Genomic DNA, 20,000 nt, shown 5'->3' with positions numbered 1-20,000 from the left:
AATATGACAAGTAGCCATCAAACGAGGATGGGATCCAACCTCTTTGGGCCAAGCCAGGAACAAATTTATGGCATTTCTGTGCAGTTCTAGAAGCATGCAGTTGATAGGATGCTACAACCTCATGGCTGTTTGAGATTATGTCTAAAAATAGGCCTGCCCACTGTGGAGTGGAAATCGGCTGTTTTTAGGCCTGATTCTGAAAAGAAAAATAGCTCAGAGCTGGTTATTTTTGCATGTACACTCGCCTGAGCTCCACAGTGTCCAAGGTGCATGTGTGGTGTTGGTGCCAGGTTTCCCAGAGCAGAGATTGTGCCTGGCAAATGCCTCTCTCTCTCCAGCCTGCTCTGGACTTGTGGGGTCTTCTGTTCCTTCCTTTCTTCCCCATGAGCAGGGAAGTGCTTTGCTGTCAGTAGGAGCAGACAGAGCAAAGATATTTTTGAGATGGTGTGAGGGGTATATTTTTTAAATGAAGTTAATTAAATTTTAAAGTGATTATTTTCTACGCAAGCATTAATGTAAATAGAAATTAAAAGGAAGAAAATGCAAACCACAGTTCTGCCACCCTCAACAGTCACAAGGTTTTAATTTTGCCATACTATTCTCTGGCTGTGGGCCAAATGAACATCTAATATCTACACCACTGTAACCATAGCACAGGTAACGAATTTACGGGCATACCATGTTTTATTGCACTTCATTTTATTGTACTTTGCAGATACTGTGTACTTTCGGAGGGGGGTTGTTTGGGTTTTTTTACAAATTGAACGTTTGTGGCTATGCTGCATCAACCAGGTTAATCGGCACCATTTTCCAACAGTTTGCTTCACAATGTGTTTCTGTGTTACATTTTGGCAGTTCTGTAATATTTCATACGTTTTCATTATTATTATTATTATTATTATTATTATTATTATTATTATTATATTTCTTATGGTGATCGGTGATCAAGATTATGACTGGCTGAGGGGCGCCTGGGTGGCTCATCAGTTAAACATCTGCCTTTGGCTCAGGTCACGATCTTGTGGTTTGTGAGTTTGAGCCCCGCGTCAGGCTGTCTACTCTCAGTGCAGATCCTGCCTCGGATCCTCTGTCCCCCTTTCTCTGCTCCTCTCCCACTTGGATACTCTCTCTGTCTCTCTCAAAATAAATAAATAAACTTAAAAAAAAAAACACCATTATGACTCACTGAAAGTTCAGAAAATGGTTAGCATTTTTTAACAAAGTATTTTTTTTTTATGTTTATATTTGAGAGAAAAAAGGAGAGAGTGCAAGCAGGGTAGGGGCAGAGAGAGAGAGGGAGACGAGACACAGAATCTGAAACAGGCTCCAGGCTCTGAGCTGTGAGCACAGAGCCCGACATGGGGCTCAAACCCACAAACCGTGAGATCATGACCTGAGTCAAAGTTGGATGCTTAACCAACTGAGCCATCCAAGCACCCCAACAATAGAGTATTTTCAAATTAAGGTATGTGCACTGTTTTTTTAGACATAATGCTATTGCATATTTAATAGACTATAGTATAAACGTAACTTTTTTTTTTAGTTTATTTATTTTGAGAGAGAGAGGGAATGTGTATGCAGAGGGAGGGGCGGAGGGAGGGAGGGAGGGAGGGAGGGAGAGAGAGAGAGAGAGAGAGAGAGAGAGAGAGAGAGAATCCCAAGCAGACTGTGCGCTTTCAGTGCAGAGCCCCACGCGGGGCTTGATCTCACCAACTGTGAGATCTTGATCTGAGCCAAAATCAAGAGTTGGTTGCTTAACCAACTGAGCCACCCAGGCGCCCCCTAAACATGACTTTTATAAAATGCACTGGGTAGAACATTCGTTTGACTTGCTTTATTGGAACCGAACCCTCACTGTCTCTGAGGTACATGCCTGTATTATTCTGCTCTTCGCCGGACTGTGCACATAACGAGCATTTCCCGTGCTGCTGGCATCTTTGCAATTACTGTAGTTAGTGTGTCCTGTTTTGTTAAGTGGATTTACCATAATTTGCGTAATAATTTTGAAATGGTAAAGAATTAGGTTCTTATTGGTAGGCCATCTCAGCCAGCCTCAGTGACTACAGGGTGGGAGCCCGGAGCAAAGTTTTCCTCTTCACTCTCCCCCTGCCCTGCCTCTTTTCTTCATATAGATATCGCTAGAGCGAATACGTACTTTGACTTCTGTTTGATTGTTTGTTTTGAGATTTCCCTAAGATAAAAATCTAGTAAATAGAATTACTAGGTCAAAAGTATTAGTATTTTTAATACCAAATTGCTTTTTTTAAATTTTTTTTTTAACGTTTATTTATTTTTGAGACAGAGAGAGACAGAGCATGAACAGGGGAGGGTCAGAGAGAGGGAGACACAGAATCCGAAACAGGCCCCAGGCTCCAAGCTGTCAGCACAGAGCCCGATGCGGGGCTCGAACTCACGGACTGTGAGATCGTGACCTGAGCCAAAGTCGGCCGCTCAACCAACTGAGCCACCCAGGCGCCCCCCAAATTGCTTTTTTTAAAGAGTTCTGGAAACTTATGCTGCTTTTGTTAATTGTACCAGGTTCACCCCAACCTCACCAGACAGGGTATCATCTCTTAATTTTTTTTTTTTTTGAAAAATTAATAGCTATAAATTTGTGCCCCTGGATTTTATTATCATTAATTTCATCATGGTTGAAAGATATTTTTTATAGTTTACATGACTAATTAGAATACAGATTTTTGACCCTCAGAGAGTAAACTTTTTAGGCATTCTGGGTGGGTTTCTTTTCCTCTAGATGACAGACATCTGAGTTGGTTTCTTAAGCTGCTTTCTGGGCTTCTCAGCCAGGGAGCCAGTCAGCAAGCACTGTCAGTACCTTGGCTTATTCTAAAGGCCTAATTGTGCTGAGACCTATCAGTCACTGGAAAAATCTAGACTGTACCTCTGCAAATAGGACATAGAATTTGAATTATCAAGTCATTGGGCAGGTCTTTGGGCCTGATTGATCTATTTAGGAAGATCCCTCATTTGCACACGTGTAAAGCAAATAGCATGGATATATCCAGATACAAGCAGTGAACTCAGTTCTAGCAAATTTCAAGATTTCTTAAAAAATATATATTTTTTAATGTTAATTTTTTTAGATAGTGTGTGAACGGGGAAGGGGGAGAGAGAGAGAGAGAGAAACACACACACACACACACACACACACACACACACACACACACAGAATCTAAAGCAGGCTTCAGGCTCTGAGCTGTCATCACAGACCCCCGTGTGGGGCTCAGACTCACAAACCGTGTGATCATGACCTGAGCCGAAGTCAGATGCTCAACTGACTGAGCCACCCAGGGTGCCCTTCAAGATTTCTTTTTAAAATGCTTCCCAGGGGCTCCTGGGTGGCTCAGCTGGTTAGGCATCTGACTCTTGATTTCAGCTCAGGTCACGATCTCACAGTTAGTGAGTTCGAGCCCCACATCAGGCTCTGTGCTGACAGCGAGGAGCCTGCTTGGGATTCTCTCTCCTCTTCTCTCTCTGCCCCTTCCCTGCTGTGCACATGCGCTTTCTCTCTCTCTCTCTCTCTCTGTCAAGATAAAAATAAACAAATTTTAAAATGCTTCCTGGTTTGTGAGTGTCTTGCTCCTGGTTCAAGGCAGGCTTCTGCCAGAAGTACAGTGGGGTTTGGGGAGTGGCCATTCCGTACCTCACCTCTGTTTACTATGAATGTTTTGCTTGTTGAACTTTTCTGAGCCTCAGTTTACAAAAAGGAGCACTAATACTTCTTAGAGCATGGTGAGGATGAAAATACATTAACATTTATGTAAAACGCCTGGTGCAGTGCAGGACTTGTATTAGACGTGCAGTAAATAGGAGATTGCTGCAGGTATTATAAATCTGACACAAAAGTTGGTCAGGACTTTTAAAAACCTGGACTTGGGTGCTCCTTACAGAATTTGTGATGTTATGACAGAAAGATCATGGACTTTGGAACTGAGTTATAGAACATCAGCTCCAACTTATCCTAGAAGGGTGACTTTTGGCAAATTACATAATTTGTTTTTGTTTCCTCATCAGTAAATTGAAATGTATGTAAAGCATACAGTGTATGACACGTAGAATAAATGGTAGTTATTATTACATCAATAGCACGTGCCTTGGATAGTGGTTGAGGGCAAGCGTACTCCACTATGTTTGTTGTTACAAAGCAGAGAAAAGCCAGCAAATTCTCTGTTTTAAGGAAGAATTGTAGAGAAGGTCACATTTCAGGAGTTCTTTAGGTTCTGAGAGCCACGTGACTGACAAAGGAGGAAGGAATTTTTGGACCTAGGGATGCTTCAGAAAAGGAAGAGCACGTGGTGGCCTAGACGGGACTGAGCAGGTTTGTTTGGGTGGAGAGGAGCAGAAATGCAGTTGGGAAGACATCAGAGGGCTTCAGGGCATGTGGGGAGGGGAACACCGTCAAGACGTTGGTGAAGCAAAGCTGTTCCGGGTGCTGGGTGCTGGGAAAGAGAACTTCTGGAGGTGTTCTTGTCCGTCAAGAAAGGCGAAAGCGCCAGTGACAAGGCTGGAGAGGTAAGGGACAAATACAGGAAATGGAGAAGTGGCAGGATTAGGTGACATCTTAAATACAAAGGGTTAAAGGAAGAGTTGAGTTTGGGTTATTCTAAAGCTTCTTGCTTAGGGTAGCTGAGAGCTGATTGTGGTTTTCCCGGAGGATGGGAAGTTGGGTCCATTGAGGAAAGAACGTTTTTATCATTGAAAATATGAGTTGGTGACAGCCTAAGAATAAATCTATTTTGTCATCTTTAGAGAAATTATTTTAGCCACAAGTGACGCTGCCCAGAGTCTTTACATGCAGAAGTGACTATTCTTCCCCACCCCCCCCACGCCCCCGCCACTAGAGGCCTTGTCTTCTACCCCCAAATGGTCATCAGAACTGTGGCGGTGCGGTTGATAAATACTGCAAACGCCTTCCTACCCCATCCCTGGCAGTCAGAGCCCAGCACCTGCTTGCCACTCTGTTTTTGGTATTCCATCCAATTTTGAACCCTGGACATATCTTATTTGCAGCTTGGCTGTGCATTTTCTCTGACATTTCTAGGTGTTTTGTTGAGAGGAGATTTCTTAGTTCCTCTGGTATGCCATATTGCATGAAATAGAAGTCTCTCACTCCCCAAGTGATAATAATCTACTCTGAAATCCTAGGAATAAGAGAAGAACTATATTAGTCAGGGTCCTGCAGGAAACAGATGGCATACTCAAACTGGGTAATTTGAGGAGCATTTAATTGTATCATTCAGGAGAGGGGAAGCTTTTCTGTTCCAGGTATGAAGAGTGTGTGTGTGTGTGTGTGTGTGTGTGTGTGTGTTTAATTTTTATTTATTTTTGAGGGACAGAGACAGAGTGTGAATGGGGGAGGGGCAGAGAGAGAGAAGGAGACACAGATCCGAAGCAGGCTCCAGACTCTGAGCTCGGTCGGCACAGACCCCCACGTGGGGCTCGAACTCACAAACCATGAGATTGTGACCTGAAACTGCCTGAGCCACCCAGGTGCTCCTGAAGAGTTTTGACAGAAGAATTAAGGTTTATCCTACTGCTGGCAGAACCGCTGGGGTTGAGAAGGTCAGAGATGCTGCTCCTGCCCATCTAGGGCCGAGGTACCTCAGTGAGTGGTTCTCATGAGCTCACAGGGAAGCCACTATGCACCTGTGTCTGTTGTCACCACTTCCTCTGGGGTAGCGGTCTCTGCTTTTCTTCTGTCTTCCAAATCTGTCTTGTGCTTCTCTTTGCGACCATGCTGGAAAGGGGGTTATGGAAAGTAGCTCCCAGCTTCTGATCTACAGAGGAGGGCTTAGAAGAGAGTCATCATGACACGGAATTGACCACAGTGCAGGATTGGGACTGTTCACAGTGAGTGAGCAGGGTTGGGGACACCAGTGGAGAAAGTGGAGTCTCTGGGCCAGCAATAGCAGGAGTTGTTACTCTCCCAGTCCTGAAAGGCAAGAAGAGGAAGCAGTTCCTGAGGCCTGGAGAAAGTGGCTGTTCAGGTTCCCCAAATGGAGCGTGGCCATTGGCGCACCGTCTCAGCCAGCCTCAGTGACTGCAGGGTGGGAACCCGGAGAACAAATCCCCCCTCCTCACTCTCTTCCTGCCTCGTCCCAGCCAGACTGGGCCAGAAGCCATAGGGGGCACCAGAACCTCTTCGGGTCCCTACTCTGCCTCCTCTCCAGGCCTGGAGTAGGGGGGAGATGGGTGAGGAGGGAGGCTGCAGGGCAAACAGAATGGTCCACCAGGCAGGGGCCATAACTAGAAGCACAGGTGGTGATTTTGTCCTGAGAACTGAGGCAGTTTTTCAAGGCAAGGGAGGAGAAGGGGCAGAAACACAGTGGTTAAGCCAGAACTGAAAAAGGAGCAGGTGCCTGGAGAGACCTCCGAGGAGACGGTGTTGAAGGCAGTTTGGAGGCTTTTGTGGGGAAGACTGGATTGGGGAGTGGGGTGATGTACGTGCAAGGAAAGGAGGACAAAGCAAGCCACGGCTCTTTTCTGTGAGGTGGCAATTCGTGGCCCTGCGACAGGCTGGAGGGCGGGCCACAGGCAGAAGTGGTGGAGGTCGGCATGCAGGCTCTGGGCTGTGAACGTGAGGGCACTGAGTTTGGGACCTCACTAGTGCCACTCCACGGCCCGCTGAACCCATCCAGAAAGCTAGAAAATAGGAGAAAACCAGAAAAGGGGAAATCAGGGAAAGGGAGAGTTGGGGAGGGAGGTGCAGTGGCAAACCTCTTTTCAGAGCGCGTCTACAAATTCCTCATGCGTGACTGGCTTCCTTTGGAGTGTCAGTTTTTCTCTAACCACATCTGCGTTCATTCAAACAAGGAAATTCAGGCATTTGTCAGTATTAATCATGATGTTCAAAACTGTATTTGCATTTTTAAAATGATAGGATGATATCTGAAAGATCTCTCTTAGCTTATTTTATAAGGCTGATACTAAAGTTACAAATATCCTGGCTGACATTGTTTTTTAAGTTTGTTTATTTTGAGAGAGAGAAAGAACAAGCGGGGGAGGAGCAGAGAGAGGGAGAGAGACAGAATCCCAAGCAGCCTCTACACTGTCAGTTCAGAGCCCAACGTGGGGCTTGAACTCACAAACCGTGGGATCATGACCTGAGCCGCAATCAGGAGTCAGCCGTTTAACTGACTGAGCCACCCAGGAGCCCCTCTGGCTGACATTTTTAGTTGCTGGGATACTTGGTTTTCTTCTTGTTTTACTTGGAACTCCCAAAACAGAGGAACTTGCATTCACTTTCTTATGGACCGGATACTTCATGTATATTAAGAATGTTTAGCTTGACTGGTACCCTGCAGGAGGTATTTGGCTGGGAATTTTTTTTTTTTCTTGTCTGGTTCATAAACCAGAACTACAACGATAGGGAGGAGGAGGGCATCCCACAGGACAGGGAAGCTCCAGGGAAGGGCTGAGAAAGACCTCTGAGGAATTGTACCCAAATCTCTTTCCCTCTGGAGATAGGGTTTTCTCAGGGACCCACCGGCCTGCGGTGGGCGGGATTGGCCAGCATTAAGCTCGTCTTCAGCTCTTAGGAGCTCCTGCTAAGGAAAACTTTGGAGCAAGTGACATTTAGATTTACATGTAGATTTTCAGAAGCCTGATGTTATTTACAGAAGGATTAATTAAACAGCATGTAAAATATTTATTTGTGGAGAGAGTATCTCTTGAGAGAACTTTTCATTAACCTACCAGATTTAGTCTTTTTGTTCAGTGGAACCCATCTCAGCCACCTTCGATCGTTTGGAGAAGGCCACTGGCATTGAGAGCCAGGGTAGAGGCACAGTCACAAACAGGAGAAATACCTGTGTGGACAGAATGTTTTCGGCGGTGCTGGAAATAATGGGGGAGGTCCTTGTGAGAGGGAGGCAGAGAAGGGACACACTGGAACGTGTGATCTCTGACAGGACAGATGGCACCTGTCACTGGCTGCATCACGGATCCTCGGGGTAGTGTAATATTAGGAACGTGGCCCGAGGGGGCCTGCTGCTCAGGAGCCTTGTGAGCTCTGTGCTTTGGTGTCCTCATCTGTAAAATGAGGGTGTCCGTGCTGTGAGGGTTAGTGACGGTGCATGTGAGGGGCTGGTACTGTAGCGAACACTACAGTAAGCTATTGTCTGTTGCCCAGCAGCAGATTCACAGGAACACAGAAAAGAGCAGTCTGTTGCAGGAGTTTGAAGATGATGAGAAGCGGTTTCCTTTAGATTCTGAGATTATTTGTACTTGAATGTTTAAAGATGACTTTGGGTCATGTGATTATATAATCAAGCTTAATATCAAAGTAGTAGACACTTGTCTAGCTATTTTAGACTTAAGATATTTCGGGAAGAAGTGGGCCAGCTTTCTGAGTTTGGAGTTACTGACCATCTTCAGCTCTGACCCACGTTTACTCTCCAAAGCCTCCTCACGGCTCTCTTGTGGACTCAAGTTGGGTGTTCCCCGCCTTGGGACTGGGCCTGGAGGATTTTACAGGATTGCAGGGTGTTCGGCACCCTCCAGCTCTGCTTTTAGATTGATCACGTTCTATTTTCTCATCCTGTCACTCTCTCATCTCCCCGCCACGCTACCACCTCTGAGTAGGTACGTTCTAGCCTAGTTCTCTAAAGCCTAGTTCTTCTACCGTTTACTGGTTCACGGAACGCCTGCCGTGTGCTCTTTAATGACATGAAGATTACAGCAAGGGACAAGTCTGCCCTTTAGGAAGTTTACATTCTAGTGGGGGGGAGAGATGACTAGTACCCAAGTAGCATATCTGTGTCTGTTGGGAGATAAGTGCTGGGGAGGGAGATCGGGAAAGCCCAGCCTCGGCTGTGGAGTTAGCTGTTCTTAATAGGATGGCCAGGGAAGGCCTTACCGGTCAGTTGGCCTTTGCCCAGAGACTGGAAGGAAGTTAAGAGGGGCAAGCCATGCGTCTACAGGGGAAGCGCATCGCAGGCAGAGCAAAATTCCTCTGTAGAAATGCCTTTGATGGTCCCCAAAGCAGGATACCACAGGACCAGAGCAGAGACTGGCAGGGGAGGAGGTCAGAGAGTTCATGGGGTGGAGATAGGGACCCCCCAGAGCAGCTTCACTTGAATGAGATGGCGAGTCGAGCCCCCCGTAGGGCTTGGAGATGCGAACTCCAGCTTAACTTTGAAAAGGATTGCTGACTTACCTGCTAGCAGCATTATTGTCAGCTCCCTGAGCAGGAACTAAGAAGAAGAAACTAGCTTAATAAGCCATTGTAAGAAAACTTTGCCCTCACTTACCCTAACCTAGATGTGTTTCACAGCTTTTTTTAATTAAAAAAAAAAAAAAGTTTATTTCTGAGAGAGAGAGAGACAGACAGAACACCATCAGGGAAGGGGTAGAGAGGGAGACACTGAACCTGAAGCAGCCTCCAGGCTCCGAGCTGTCAGCACAGAGCCCGACGCGGGGCTCAGACCCACAAATGACCTGAGCCAGTCGGACGCTTAACTGACTGAGCCACCCAGGTGCCCCTCACAACTTCTTTAAGTAACTGATTTTAAAGAGTTTTGGAGCTCTTTGACCTTGTTTTACTCAGCTAACCCTGAGAAGTAGACAGGCCCAGGCAAAAGGCAAAAAAATAAGAAGATCGTCTCTTGATTGACTAAGAAGAGTAGTACATTACACGCTAATTACATCAGCAAAGGTAATGCAAGCTGTTGACCCAATCGGATGACTTTGAGAAGAGTCTAGGTCCTAGCTGATGAATTTTTATTTTCCTCTATATTTTGTACTGTCTTCCAAAGTGACTGTTTCAATTTCCTACTTCACAGTAATGGCCAGTTATAACTCTGTGAATACTAGATTGGCAAATAAAAATCTGTGTGGGTGTTAGAGGTGCTGGAACTTCTTGCAGACCTACAAAAAGAATCTGGAAGAAAAGTCACTGCTGCTTTGGCTTATGCTGCCTAGTCCTTTGTCCCTGGGAGTTAAGGACAGATGGCTGAAAGGAGGAGTGCCTTGCACACAATTGCTTGTCAAGAAAGAGGTTAAGCCCTAAGTTTGTGAGGAATGACTGCAGCAATCAGGGGATCCATACACTGATCAGAGTTGAGTGTCCTGGGGTCACCAGTCAGTAATTACAGGAAACCTGCAATAGCATGCATTTGGACATGAGACTGAGTTCTGTTGCTCAAAGTTGGGGAGGGTGGGACAGCCAGTGGAGTGACTGCCTCATCATTATTTGAGACTCAGTTCAGCGATCAGACAAATAATAATGAAAGCAAATAAATGAAAGTGTTTTTTTCCTCACACTCCCCCACTGTAACTGGAAGACTTACTTAAAAATTGTTTTGTTTTTTTGTTTGTTTTTTTTATTAATAGTAATAGCACAGCCCCGTAGTTTAGCCCGATAGAATGTTGGGGGTCATTTATTTAATTGTGAGGTTTTTTTCTGTATTAAATTTGTATTTACCCAGAATGTTTCTTTTCATGCTGCCACAGGCTTCTGCCTCACTCCTGAGGCCATTTCCCCACTTATTTGCATTTTCAGAGAGGGATAGGATAAGAAATCAAAGGAGATGAGATTCAGCCCAGTCCCCTTCATCTGGGCGTCTGAATGATTGTATCCCCTCCATCATCTAGACTTGATTTTCTTTGTACGGAGGAGATGCGTGTCTGATATTTTCCTGTCTCCTGTTCCATTTCCAGGAGGGCTGTTGGCCTGCTGCCGTGCTGCTGAACAGTATGCAGTCCTTCCGGGAGCAAAGCAGTTACCACGGAGACCAACAGAGCTACCCGCAGGAGGTACACGGCTCATCCCGGATAGAAGAGTTCAGCCCTCGTCAGGCCCAGATGTTCCAGAATTTTGGGGGTGCAGGTGGCGGCAGCGGTGGCGGCGGCGGCGGCGGTGGGCGACGAGGAACGGCGGCTGCGGCGGCGATGGCTAGCGAAACCTCTGGCCACCAGGGCTACCAGGGTTTCAGGAAGGAGGCTGGAGACTTTTACTACATGGCGGGCAGCAAAGACCCCGTGACGACGGGAACCCCGCAGCCGCCTCAGCGAAGGCCTTCGGGGCCTGTGCAGAGCTACGGACCCCCCCAGGGGAGCAGCTTTGGCAATCAGTATGGGAGCGAGGGTCACGTGGGCCAGTTTCAAGCACAGCACTCTGCCCTTGGTGGTGTGTCTCATTATCAGCAGGATTACACGGGGCCCTTCTCTCCAGGGAGCGCTCAGTACCAGCAGCAGGCCTCCAGCCAGCAGCAGCAGCAGCAGCAGCAGCAGCAGCAGCAGCAGCAGCAGGTACAGCAGTTGAGACAACAGCTCTACCAGTCCCATCAGCCTCTGCCGCAAGCCACTGGCCAGCCAGCGTCTGGTTCGTCCCATCTGCAGCCGATGCAGCGGCCCTCAGCTCTGCCGTCCTCTGCCGCCGGGTACCAGCTCCGAGTGGGTCAGTTCGGCCAACACTACCAGTCTTCTGCCGCCTCCTCCTCCTCCTCCTTCCCTTCGCCACAGCGTTTCAGCCAGTCCGGACAGGGCTACGACGGCGGTTACAGCGTGAACGCTGGATCCCAGTATGAAGGACACGGCGTGGGTTCTAATGCGCAGGCCTATGGGACACAATCAAATTACGGCTATCAGCCTCAATCTATGAAGAATTTTGAACAGGCAAAGATTCCACCAGGGACGCAGCAGCCGCAGCAGCAGCAGCCGCAGCAGCAGGCGCAGCAGGCGCAGCAGCACCCCCCTCAGCATGTGATGCAGTACACCAACGCTGCCACCAAGCTGCCCCTGCAGGGCCAGGTGGGCCAGTACAGCCAGCCCGAGGTTCCTGTGAGGTCCCCCATGCAGTTCCACCAGAACTTCAGCCCCATCTCGAACCCCTCCCCCGCGGCCTCGGTGGTTCAGTCTCCGAGCTGTAGCTCCACCCCGTCTCCTCTAATGCAGAGTGGGGAGAGCCTCCAGTGCGGGCAAGGCAGTGTGCCCATGGGTTCCAGAAACAGGATTTTACAGTTAATGCCCCAGCTCAGCCCGACCCCCTCAATGATGCCCAGCCCTAATTCTCATGCTGCGGGCTTCAAAGGGTTTGGGCTAGAAGGAGTGCCAGAAAAGCGACTGACAGATCCTGGGCTGAGTAGTTTGAGCGCCCTGAGTACTCAAGTGGCCAATCTTCCTAATACCGTTCAGCACATGCTACTTTCTGATGCCCTGACGCCTCAGAAGAAGACCTCCAAGAGGCCCTCCTCGTCTTCTAAGAAAGCAGACAGCTGCACAAACTCCGAAGGCTCCTCACAGCCTGAAGAACAACTGAAGTCCCCCATGGCAGAGTCGCTGGACGGAGGCTGCTCCAGCAGCTCTGAGGATCAAGGCGAGCGTGTGAGGCAGCTAAGTGGCCAGAGCACCAGCTCCGACACCACCTACAAGGGCGGAGCCTCCGAGAAAGCTGGCTCCTCACCAGCGCAAGGCACTCAGAACGAAGCCCCCAGACTCAATGCCAGTCCCGCAGCCGGCGAAGAGGCTGCCTCGCCAGGCGCTAAGGACACGCCGTTGTCATCCGAGGGCAACCCAAAAGTCAATGAGAAGACGGTTGGGGTGATTGTCTCCCGGGAAGCTATGACAAGTCGGGTAGAAAAGCCTGGTGGGCAAGATAAAAGCTCCCAAGAGGATGATCCTGCAGTCACTCAAAGGCCACCCAGCACTGGTGGGGCAAAGGAGACCAGTCACCCATCAGTCCCGCAGCCAGAGCCCCCGGGGGTCGGGAGCAAAGGAAACAAGAATGGAGATAATAACTCGAACCACAATGGAGAGGGAAATGGCCAGAGCGGGCACTCCGCGGTGGGTCCTGGTTTTATAGGCAGAAGTGAGCCCAGCAAATCTCCTGGAAGCCTGCGCTACAGTTACAAAGATAGTTTCGGGTCGGCCGTGCCAAGAAACGTCAGCAGCTTTCCTCAGTATCCTACGGGACAAGATAAGGGTGATTTCACTGGCCACGGGGAGCGAAAGGGTAGAAATGAGAAGTTCCCTAGCCTCCTGCAGGAAGTGCTTCAGGGCTACCACCACCACCCTGACAGGAGATATTCTAGGAGCACTCAGGAGCATCAGGGCATGGCTGGTGGCCTGGAAGGAGCCACGAGGCCTAACGTCTTGGTCAGTCAAACCAATGAATTGGCTAGCAGGGGCCTTTTGAACAAAAGCATTGGGTCCCTACTAGAAAACCCGCACTGGGGCCCCTGGGAGAGGAAGTCAAGCGGCACGGCTCCTGAGATGAAACAGATCAATTTGGCTGACTATCCGCTTCCCAGAAAGTTTGAAATAGAGCCCCAGTCATCGGCTCATGAGCCCGGGGGTTCCCTCTCTGAAAGAAGATCAGTGATCTGTGATATTTCTCCACTAAGACAGATTGTCAGGGACCCGGGGGCTCACTCACTGGGACACATGGGTGCTGACGCCAGACTTGCAAGGAGTGAACGGCTCAATCCAAGTTTAAGTCAGTCGGTCATTCTTCCGGGTGGGTTGGTATCCATGGAAACAAAGCTGAAATCCCAGAGCGGGCAGATAAAAGAAGAAGACTTTGAACCACCCAAATCTCAAGCTAGTTTCAACAACAAGAAATCCGGAGACCACTGCCATCCTGCTAGCATCAAGCACGAGTCTTACCGCGGCAATGCCAGCCCTGGAGCAGCCCACGATTCCATCTCAGACTACGGCCCACAGGACAGCAGACCCGCGCCAATGCGGCGGGTCCCTGGCAGAGTCGGTGGTCGGGAGGGCATGAGGGGTCGGTCCCCTTCGCAATATCATGACTTCTCAGAAAAACTGAAGATGTCTCCTGGGAGGAGCAGAGGCCCAGGGGGAGACCCTCATCACATGAACCCACACATGACCTTCTCGGAGAGGGCCAACCGGACTTCTTTACACGCTCCCTTCTCTCCCAACTCAGAAAGCCTGGCCTCCGCTTACCACACAAATACGCGGGCTCATGCTTATGGGGACCCCAACGCAGGCTTGAATTCTCAGCTCCATTATAAGAGACAGATGTACCAACAGCAACAAGAGGAATACAAAGACTGGAGCAGCAGCTCTGCTCAGGGAGTAATCTCTGCGGCACAGCACAGGCAGGAGGGACCACGGAAGAGCCCGAGGCAGCAGCAGTTTCTCGACAGGGTGCGGAGCCCCCTGAAAAACGACAAAGACGGTATGATGTATGGCCCACCAATGGGGACTTACCACGACCCCAGCGCTCAGGAAGGCGGGCGCTGCCTCATGTCTAGTGACGGTCTGTCTAACAAAGGCATTGAATTGAAGCATGGCTCCCAGAAGCTACAACAAGAATCTTGTTGGGATCTTTCCCGACAGACTTCTCCAGCCAAAAGCAGCGGCCCTCCGGGGATGTCCAATCAGAAAAGGTACGGACCCCCCCACGAGGCCGACGGGCACGGGCTCGCCGAGACCGCACAGTCATCCAAACCCGGCAATGTTATGCTCAGGCTTCCAGGCCAAGAGGATCATTCTTCTCAAAACCCCTTAATCATGCGGAGGCGGGTGCGTTCCTTTATCTCTCCCATCCCCAGCAAGAGGCAGTCACAAGATGTGAAAAACAGTAACACCGAAGATAAAGGGCGCCTCCTTCACCCACCAAAAGAAGGCGCCGATCGAGCATTCAATTCCTATGCGCATCTTTCTCACAGTCAGGATGTCAAGTCTGTCCCTAAGAGAGAATCCTCCAAGGACCTTCCGAGTCCAGATAGTAGGAACTGCCCTGCCGTCACCCTCACGAGCCCTGCTAAGACCAAAATACTGCCCCCTCGGAAAGGACGGGGGTTGAAACTGGAGGCTATAGTTCAGAAGATCACGTCCCCGAATATTAGGAGGAGTGCATCCTCGAACAGCGCGGAGGCTGGGGGAGACACGGTTACTCTCGATGACATACTGTCTTTGAAGAGTGGCCCTCCCGAAGGTGGGAGTGTGGCTGTTCCGGACGCCGAGATGGAGAAGAGAAAAGGTGAGCTGGTATCTGACCTAGTCTGTCCCACAAGCCAGGACTTGAACGTAGAAAAGCCCCTGGCGAGGTCTTCCGAGGAGTGGCGTGGCAGTGGGGACGACAAAGTGAAGACCGAAACACACCCAGACACGGTCACCGCTGGAAAGGAACCCCCTGGCACCATGACGTCCACCACCTCACAGAAGCCTGGGAGTAACCAGGGGAGACCAGACGGTTCCCTTGGTGGGACTGCGCCTTTAATCTTTTCTGACGCAAAGAATGTACCTCCAGCGGGCGTGTCGGCCCCTGAGGCAAACCCCAAGGCTGAAGACAAGGAGAGTGATACAGTGACGATTTCCCCCAAACAAGAGGGTTTCCCCCCGAAGGGGTACTTCCCGTCAGGAAAGAAGAAGGGGAGACCCATCGGTAGTGTGAACAAGCAGAAGAAACAGCAGCCACCACCTCCACCCCCTCAGCCCCCTCAGATACCAGAAACCTCTGCAGATGGAGAGCCAAAGCCAAAAAAGCAGAGGCAAAGGCGGGAGAGAAGGAAGCCTGGGGCCCAGCCAAGGAAGCGGAAAACCAAACAGGCGGTTCCCATCGTGGAACCCCAAGAACCTGAGATCAAACTAAAGTATGCCACCCAGCCACTGGATAAAACCGACGCCAAGAACAAGTCTTTTTTCCCTTATATCCATGTAGTAAATAAGTGTGAACTTGGAGCCGTGTGTACAATCATCAATGCTGAAGAAGAAGAACAGACCAAATTGGTGAGGGGTCGGAAGGGTCAGAGGTCTCTGACCCCGCCGCCCAGCAGCACTGAAAGCAAGGTGCTCCCGGCTTCGTCCTTCATGCTGCAGGGCCCCGTCGTGACAGAGTCTTCTGTTATGGGGCACCTGGTTTGCTGTCTGTGTGGCAAGTGGGCCAGTTACCGGAACATGGGCGACCTCTTTGGACCCTTTTATCCCCAAGATTACGCAGCCACTCTCCCGAAGAATCCGCCGCCCAAGAGGGCCACGGAGATGCAGAGCAAGGTTAAGGTACGGCACAAAAGCGCGTCCAACGGCTCCAAGACGGACACTGAGGAGGAGGAAGAGCAGCAGCAGAAGGAGCAGAGGAGCCTGGCCGCCCACCCCAGGTTTAAGCGGCGACACCGCTCGGAAGACTGTGGCGGGGGCCCTCGGTCCCTGTCCAGGGGGCTCCCTTGTAAGAAAGCAACCACCGAGGGCGGCGGCGAAAAGACCGTTTTGGACTCAAAGCCCTCCGTGCCCACCACTTCCGAAGGTGGCCCCGAGCTGGAGTTACAAATCCCTGAACTACCTCTTGACAGCAATGAATTTTGGGTCCATGAGGGTTGTATTCTCTGGGCCAACGGAATCTACCTGGTGTGCGGCAGGCTCTATGGCCTGCAGGAGGCGCTGGAAATAGCCAGAGAGATGGTGAGTGCAAAGCCCCTTCCCAGCTTGCTCTTTCTGTCCCTTCTGGGCGGTTCCTTCCGCCTTCGCTTGTTCCAGCCCTGTTGTTCTGTAGCGCATGGCAATCCCTCCAGATTAAAGCCCCTAGGCTCAAACGATGGACAGAAAATGAAGTAATTTGGAAGATTTGTTTAACGTCTGTTTTATCGGTAAGAAGGGTCCCTGGGTTACAAAGTCACGTGGGTGCGGCACCGCTTACCAGAACACACCCCTCCTCGAACCCGACCGCCCACTCCTCTGCCAGTTTCCTGTTTCTAAACAATAAGCTTTTACCGCTATCTGTGTTATTCACGGATCCTTTTCCCCCGTTTTTCAACATCTGACTCTGTAACGCTTATGAAGTATACCACGGTTATATTTCCTTTCTTCTAAAACTCTTCCATTTCTCTAGAATTATTAATTCATGTTTTTATGGCTTTCCTTGGACCACATCTCCCTGACCCAAACCTGACAGTCAGGGTATTTACTGTTTAGGACTGTTTGGTAACTGTTGTCCTGGGGCATTCGTCGTCATCATCACTCACTTCTGTCCTCCAGTGAACGCTGTTTCCTCAACCCCATGTCTTCGCCTTTCTTAGCCTGCGCCCTCAGCTCACACGGGACATCATCATCCCTTAGGAGTTTGCTGAGAAGGGTGGCGGGAGGTAAATACTCTGAGATCTTGTCTTACGCGAAAACATGTCTTTATCCCATCCTCTTGCTTAATCGAGCTTTGGCTGGGTATAGAATTCTAGATTTGGAATAATTTTCTCTCACTGCCTTCAAGTCCTGACTCCTGACTTGTCCTCTAGCTTCTAGTGCTGCAGTTGAGGGACAGGAGCTGTTACGATTCAGTCTTTAGTGTGTGTGCTGCCTTCCTCCTCTGGAAGGTTTGAGGATCCTCTCAGTTGCCCTTGGGGTGGGTCTCTTCACTCACTGTGCCAGCCCTTGCTGACTGTAAACTCCTGCCTTCCAGCTGAGGAAGTTTGTTGTGTGTTGTTTCTTGGATACTTTCCTTCCTTCTCTTTTCTCTGTTCTTTCCAGAATCCTGTCAGTTAGGTGTTGTACCTCCTGAATTAATCCTCTGGCTTTGCCTTTTCTCTCCTGGGTTCGTTCTCTCTCTCTCTCTCTCTCTCTCTGCCTTTTCTAATTTCTCCACACTCTCTTCAGCTCTAAATAAAGATTTATTTATCTTTATTTCTGATACTCTCAAGAAACTTCTCTTTTCCAAATATCCTTCTGGGAGGTGGACCATTGACTGCTTGAATTGGGTTGGGTTAGAGACCTAACTCCTCTTAAAATTTTGAGCCAACGACCTGGTTGCTGGCCCCGCTTTCTGAGACGCCTGTGCCTTTCCAGGCTCTGTGCCACAGTGGCTGGCGTTCTAGTGGCTCCTCTGCTGCACTCGTTCCTCTCTGTGCCTCTCAGACCGTTGGCTCGCGCCCTCTTTGTTCGATTTCCAGCGTCTGGAAATTGGGACATCTCTCAGGTGTTTGTTTCCTCTCCCATTCTTCATGTCCTTGTCCTTCATGTCCATGTCATAGAAGCTATTCCCTTTCTCTTTCTGGGAGGGGAACAGATGTGGGAAATGAATGTTGGGTCTACGATATTGAATCACGCAAGAGTTTTTGTATTCATATATATTTAAATTTTATCACGCTGGACAAATATACTGATGACTTTTAATCATCGTGAAGAAGGATTATGTCAGCCAGGATCATAGTATCCTTGGACATTCTTTTCCTCTCCCCCTACGTTTCTCCCCAAAGCAGTATATTTTATCATTGTATTGTCTCCAGAATTTATCAGTCTCTGATAAAAAGGAAATCAAAACTGTAAACTGTAGTAAAGAATGTAATTAATGGGAAGTTTATATATTTTTTAATTAAAAAAATGTTTTAATGTTTATTTTTGAGAGAGACTGAGACAGAATGTGAGTGGGTTAGGGGCAGAGAGAGAGGGAGACAAAGAATTTGAAGTAGACTCCAGGCTCTGAGCTGTCAGCACAGAGCCCGACACAGGGCTTGAACTCACAAGCTGTGAGATCATGACCTGAGCCAAAGTCAGACGCTTAACTAGCTGAGCCACCCAGGTGCCCTGTGAAGTTGATAACATAATTTAAATTAGAACATTCTGATTCAGTCACACAAGGGGCTTGCCTTTCCCTCTCAGACCTTTTCCCCCCACGTGAGTTTTTTCTCCCTCCTTTCCTCTCCATCACCAGAGTTGCTCCCAATCCCCAGGCTTGAAACACATTTACTTTGTACACATGTGACATTTTACAATGCACAAGTCCTAAAGGGACCTAACATTTAAGACCTTTAAGTACAAAATTCTGTAAATAGTCAATCCTGAGTATTCAGTACTCTATCAGCTGGTGGCCTCAGTACTCATCTTGCTGGTGGCCTGCCTGCCATATTTGGTGGTTTGTTTTGTTGTGTTTGTTATTTCAGGTATGTGTCCCTGCCCACCTGTCAGTGTTTGTTTTCTTTCTTTCTTTCTTTCTTTCTTTCTTTCTTTCTTTCTTTCTTTCTTTCTTTCTCTTTCTTTCTTTCTTTCTTTCTGTGTTTGTTTATTTTGAGAGCGAGCACATGTGCACTTGCACTGGCAAGCAGGGGAGGGGCAGAGAGAGAGGGAGAGAGAGAATTCCAAGCAGGCTCTGCACTGTCAGTGCAGAGCCCAATGCAGGTCTTGATCTCAAGAACCATGAGATCATGACCTGAGCCAAAACCGAGTCAGAAGCTTAACTGACTGAGTCACCCAGGCACCCCTACCAGTGTTTTCTTTATTACAACATAGAATATTATTAATCTCTCTCAGAGTAACTTTTTTAAATGTTAATTTTTGAGATAGCACCGGTGGAGTAGGGGCAGAGAGAGAGGGGGACAGAAGGTCCAAAGCAGGCTGTATGCTAACAGCAGCCAGCCCCATGCGGGGCTCAAACTCATGAACCATGAGATCATGACCTGAGCCGAGGTCGGACACTTAACCAACTGAGCCACCCAGGTGCCCCTCTCAGAGTAACTTTTATGTCTAAACTGTTGAACGTTCTGGGGCAGTCATTGGTAACCGGTTGTCAGCAGGTGGACTCCTGCCCAGCAGATCCCTAAATCCTGTGTCTCAGCCCACATCTAGTTTATAGAAAGTAGAAGACACCCGAGAATAATGTGACCACACTAAATCACAAGTCCCTCCACCCCAGAAAGGTTGGTGACCAGCAAACTTGCCTCTTAAAATTCCTAATTGGGAATCTGTGTCTTCAGAAAGTCACAATTTAGCTTATTTACTACTTGTCAGCTTTGATCCCAAAGTAAAATCTGGCATGTTATATAGTTGGAACAAATAGACTGAATATGATAAATCATTCTCTCTGGCCCATCCCCATCCCACCGCTGCCATGGACTAGGTGGTTAGGAGAACATGAAGCACTTTAGATGGAGAAAATTGAAAGTGGTTTCTGTTTTTTAGAAATAATTTCAGGGACGCCTGAGTGGCTCAGTCAGTTGAGTATATGACTTGGGCTCAGGTCATGATCTCAAGGTTCTTGGGTTCAGGCCCTGCGTCGGGCTTTGCGCTGACAGCTGGAGCCTGCTTGG

At 48.8% G+C, this 20,000-nt stretch overlaps 1 protein-coding gene across 7 annotated transcripts in view; it reads left to right on the top strand.

Annotated features, from left to right (window-relative positions):
• Window positions 1-20,000, top strand: part of TCF20 (transcription factor 20) — a 102,897-nt gene that overhangs the window by 38,234 nt on the left and 44,663 nt on the right. For all 7 annotated transcript variants that reach the window (XM_042993423.1, XM_042993422.1, XM_042993419.1 and 4 more), the window contains exon 2: window positions 10,681-16,389. In XM_042993423.1, coding sequence (XP_042849357.1) covers window positions 10,717-16,389 — 5,673 coding nt within the window. In that variant the 5' untranslated portion in view covers window positions 10,681-10,716. The remainder of the gene's footprint in view (window positions 1-10,680; window positions 16,390-20,000) is intronic.

This window comes from Panthera tigris, chromosome B4 (assembly GCF_018350195.1).
Source record: "Panthera tigris isolate Pti1 chromosome B4, P.tigris_Pti1_mat1.1, whole genome shotgun sequence".
NCBI classification, from domain to species: Eukaryota; Metazoa; Chordata; class Mammalia; order Carnivora; family Felidae; genus Panthera; species Panthera tigris.
Note: the sequence above shows the minus strand (reverse complement) of the source record. Positions and strands in the feature narration are given on the sequence as shown.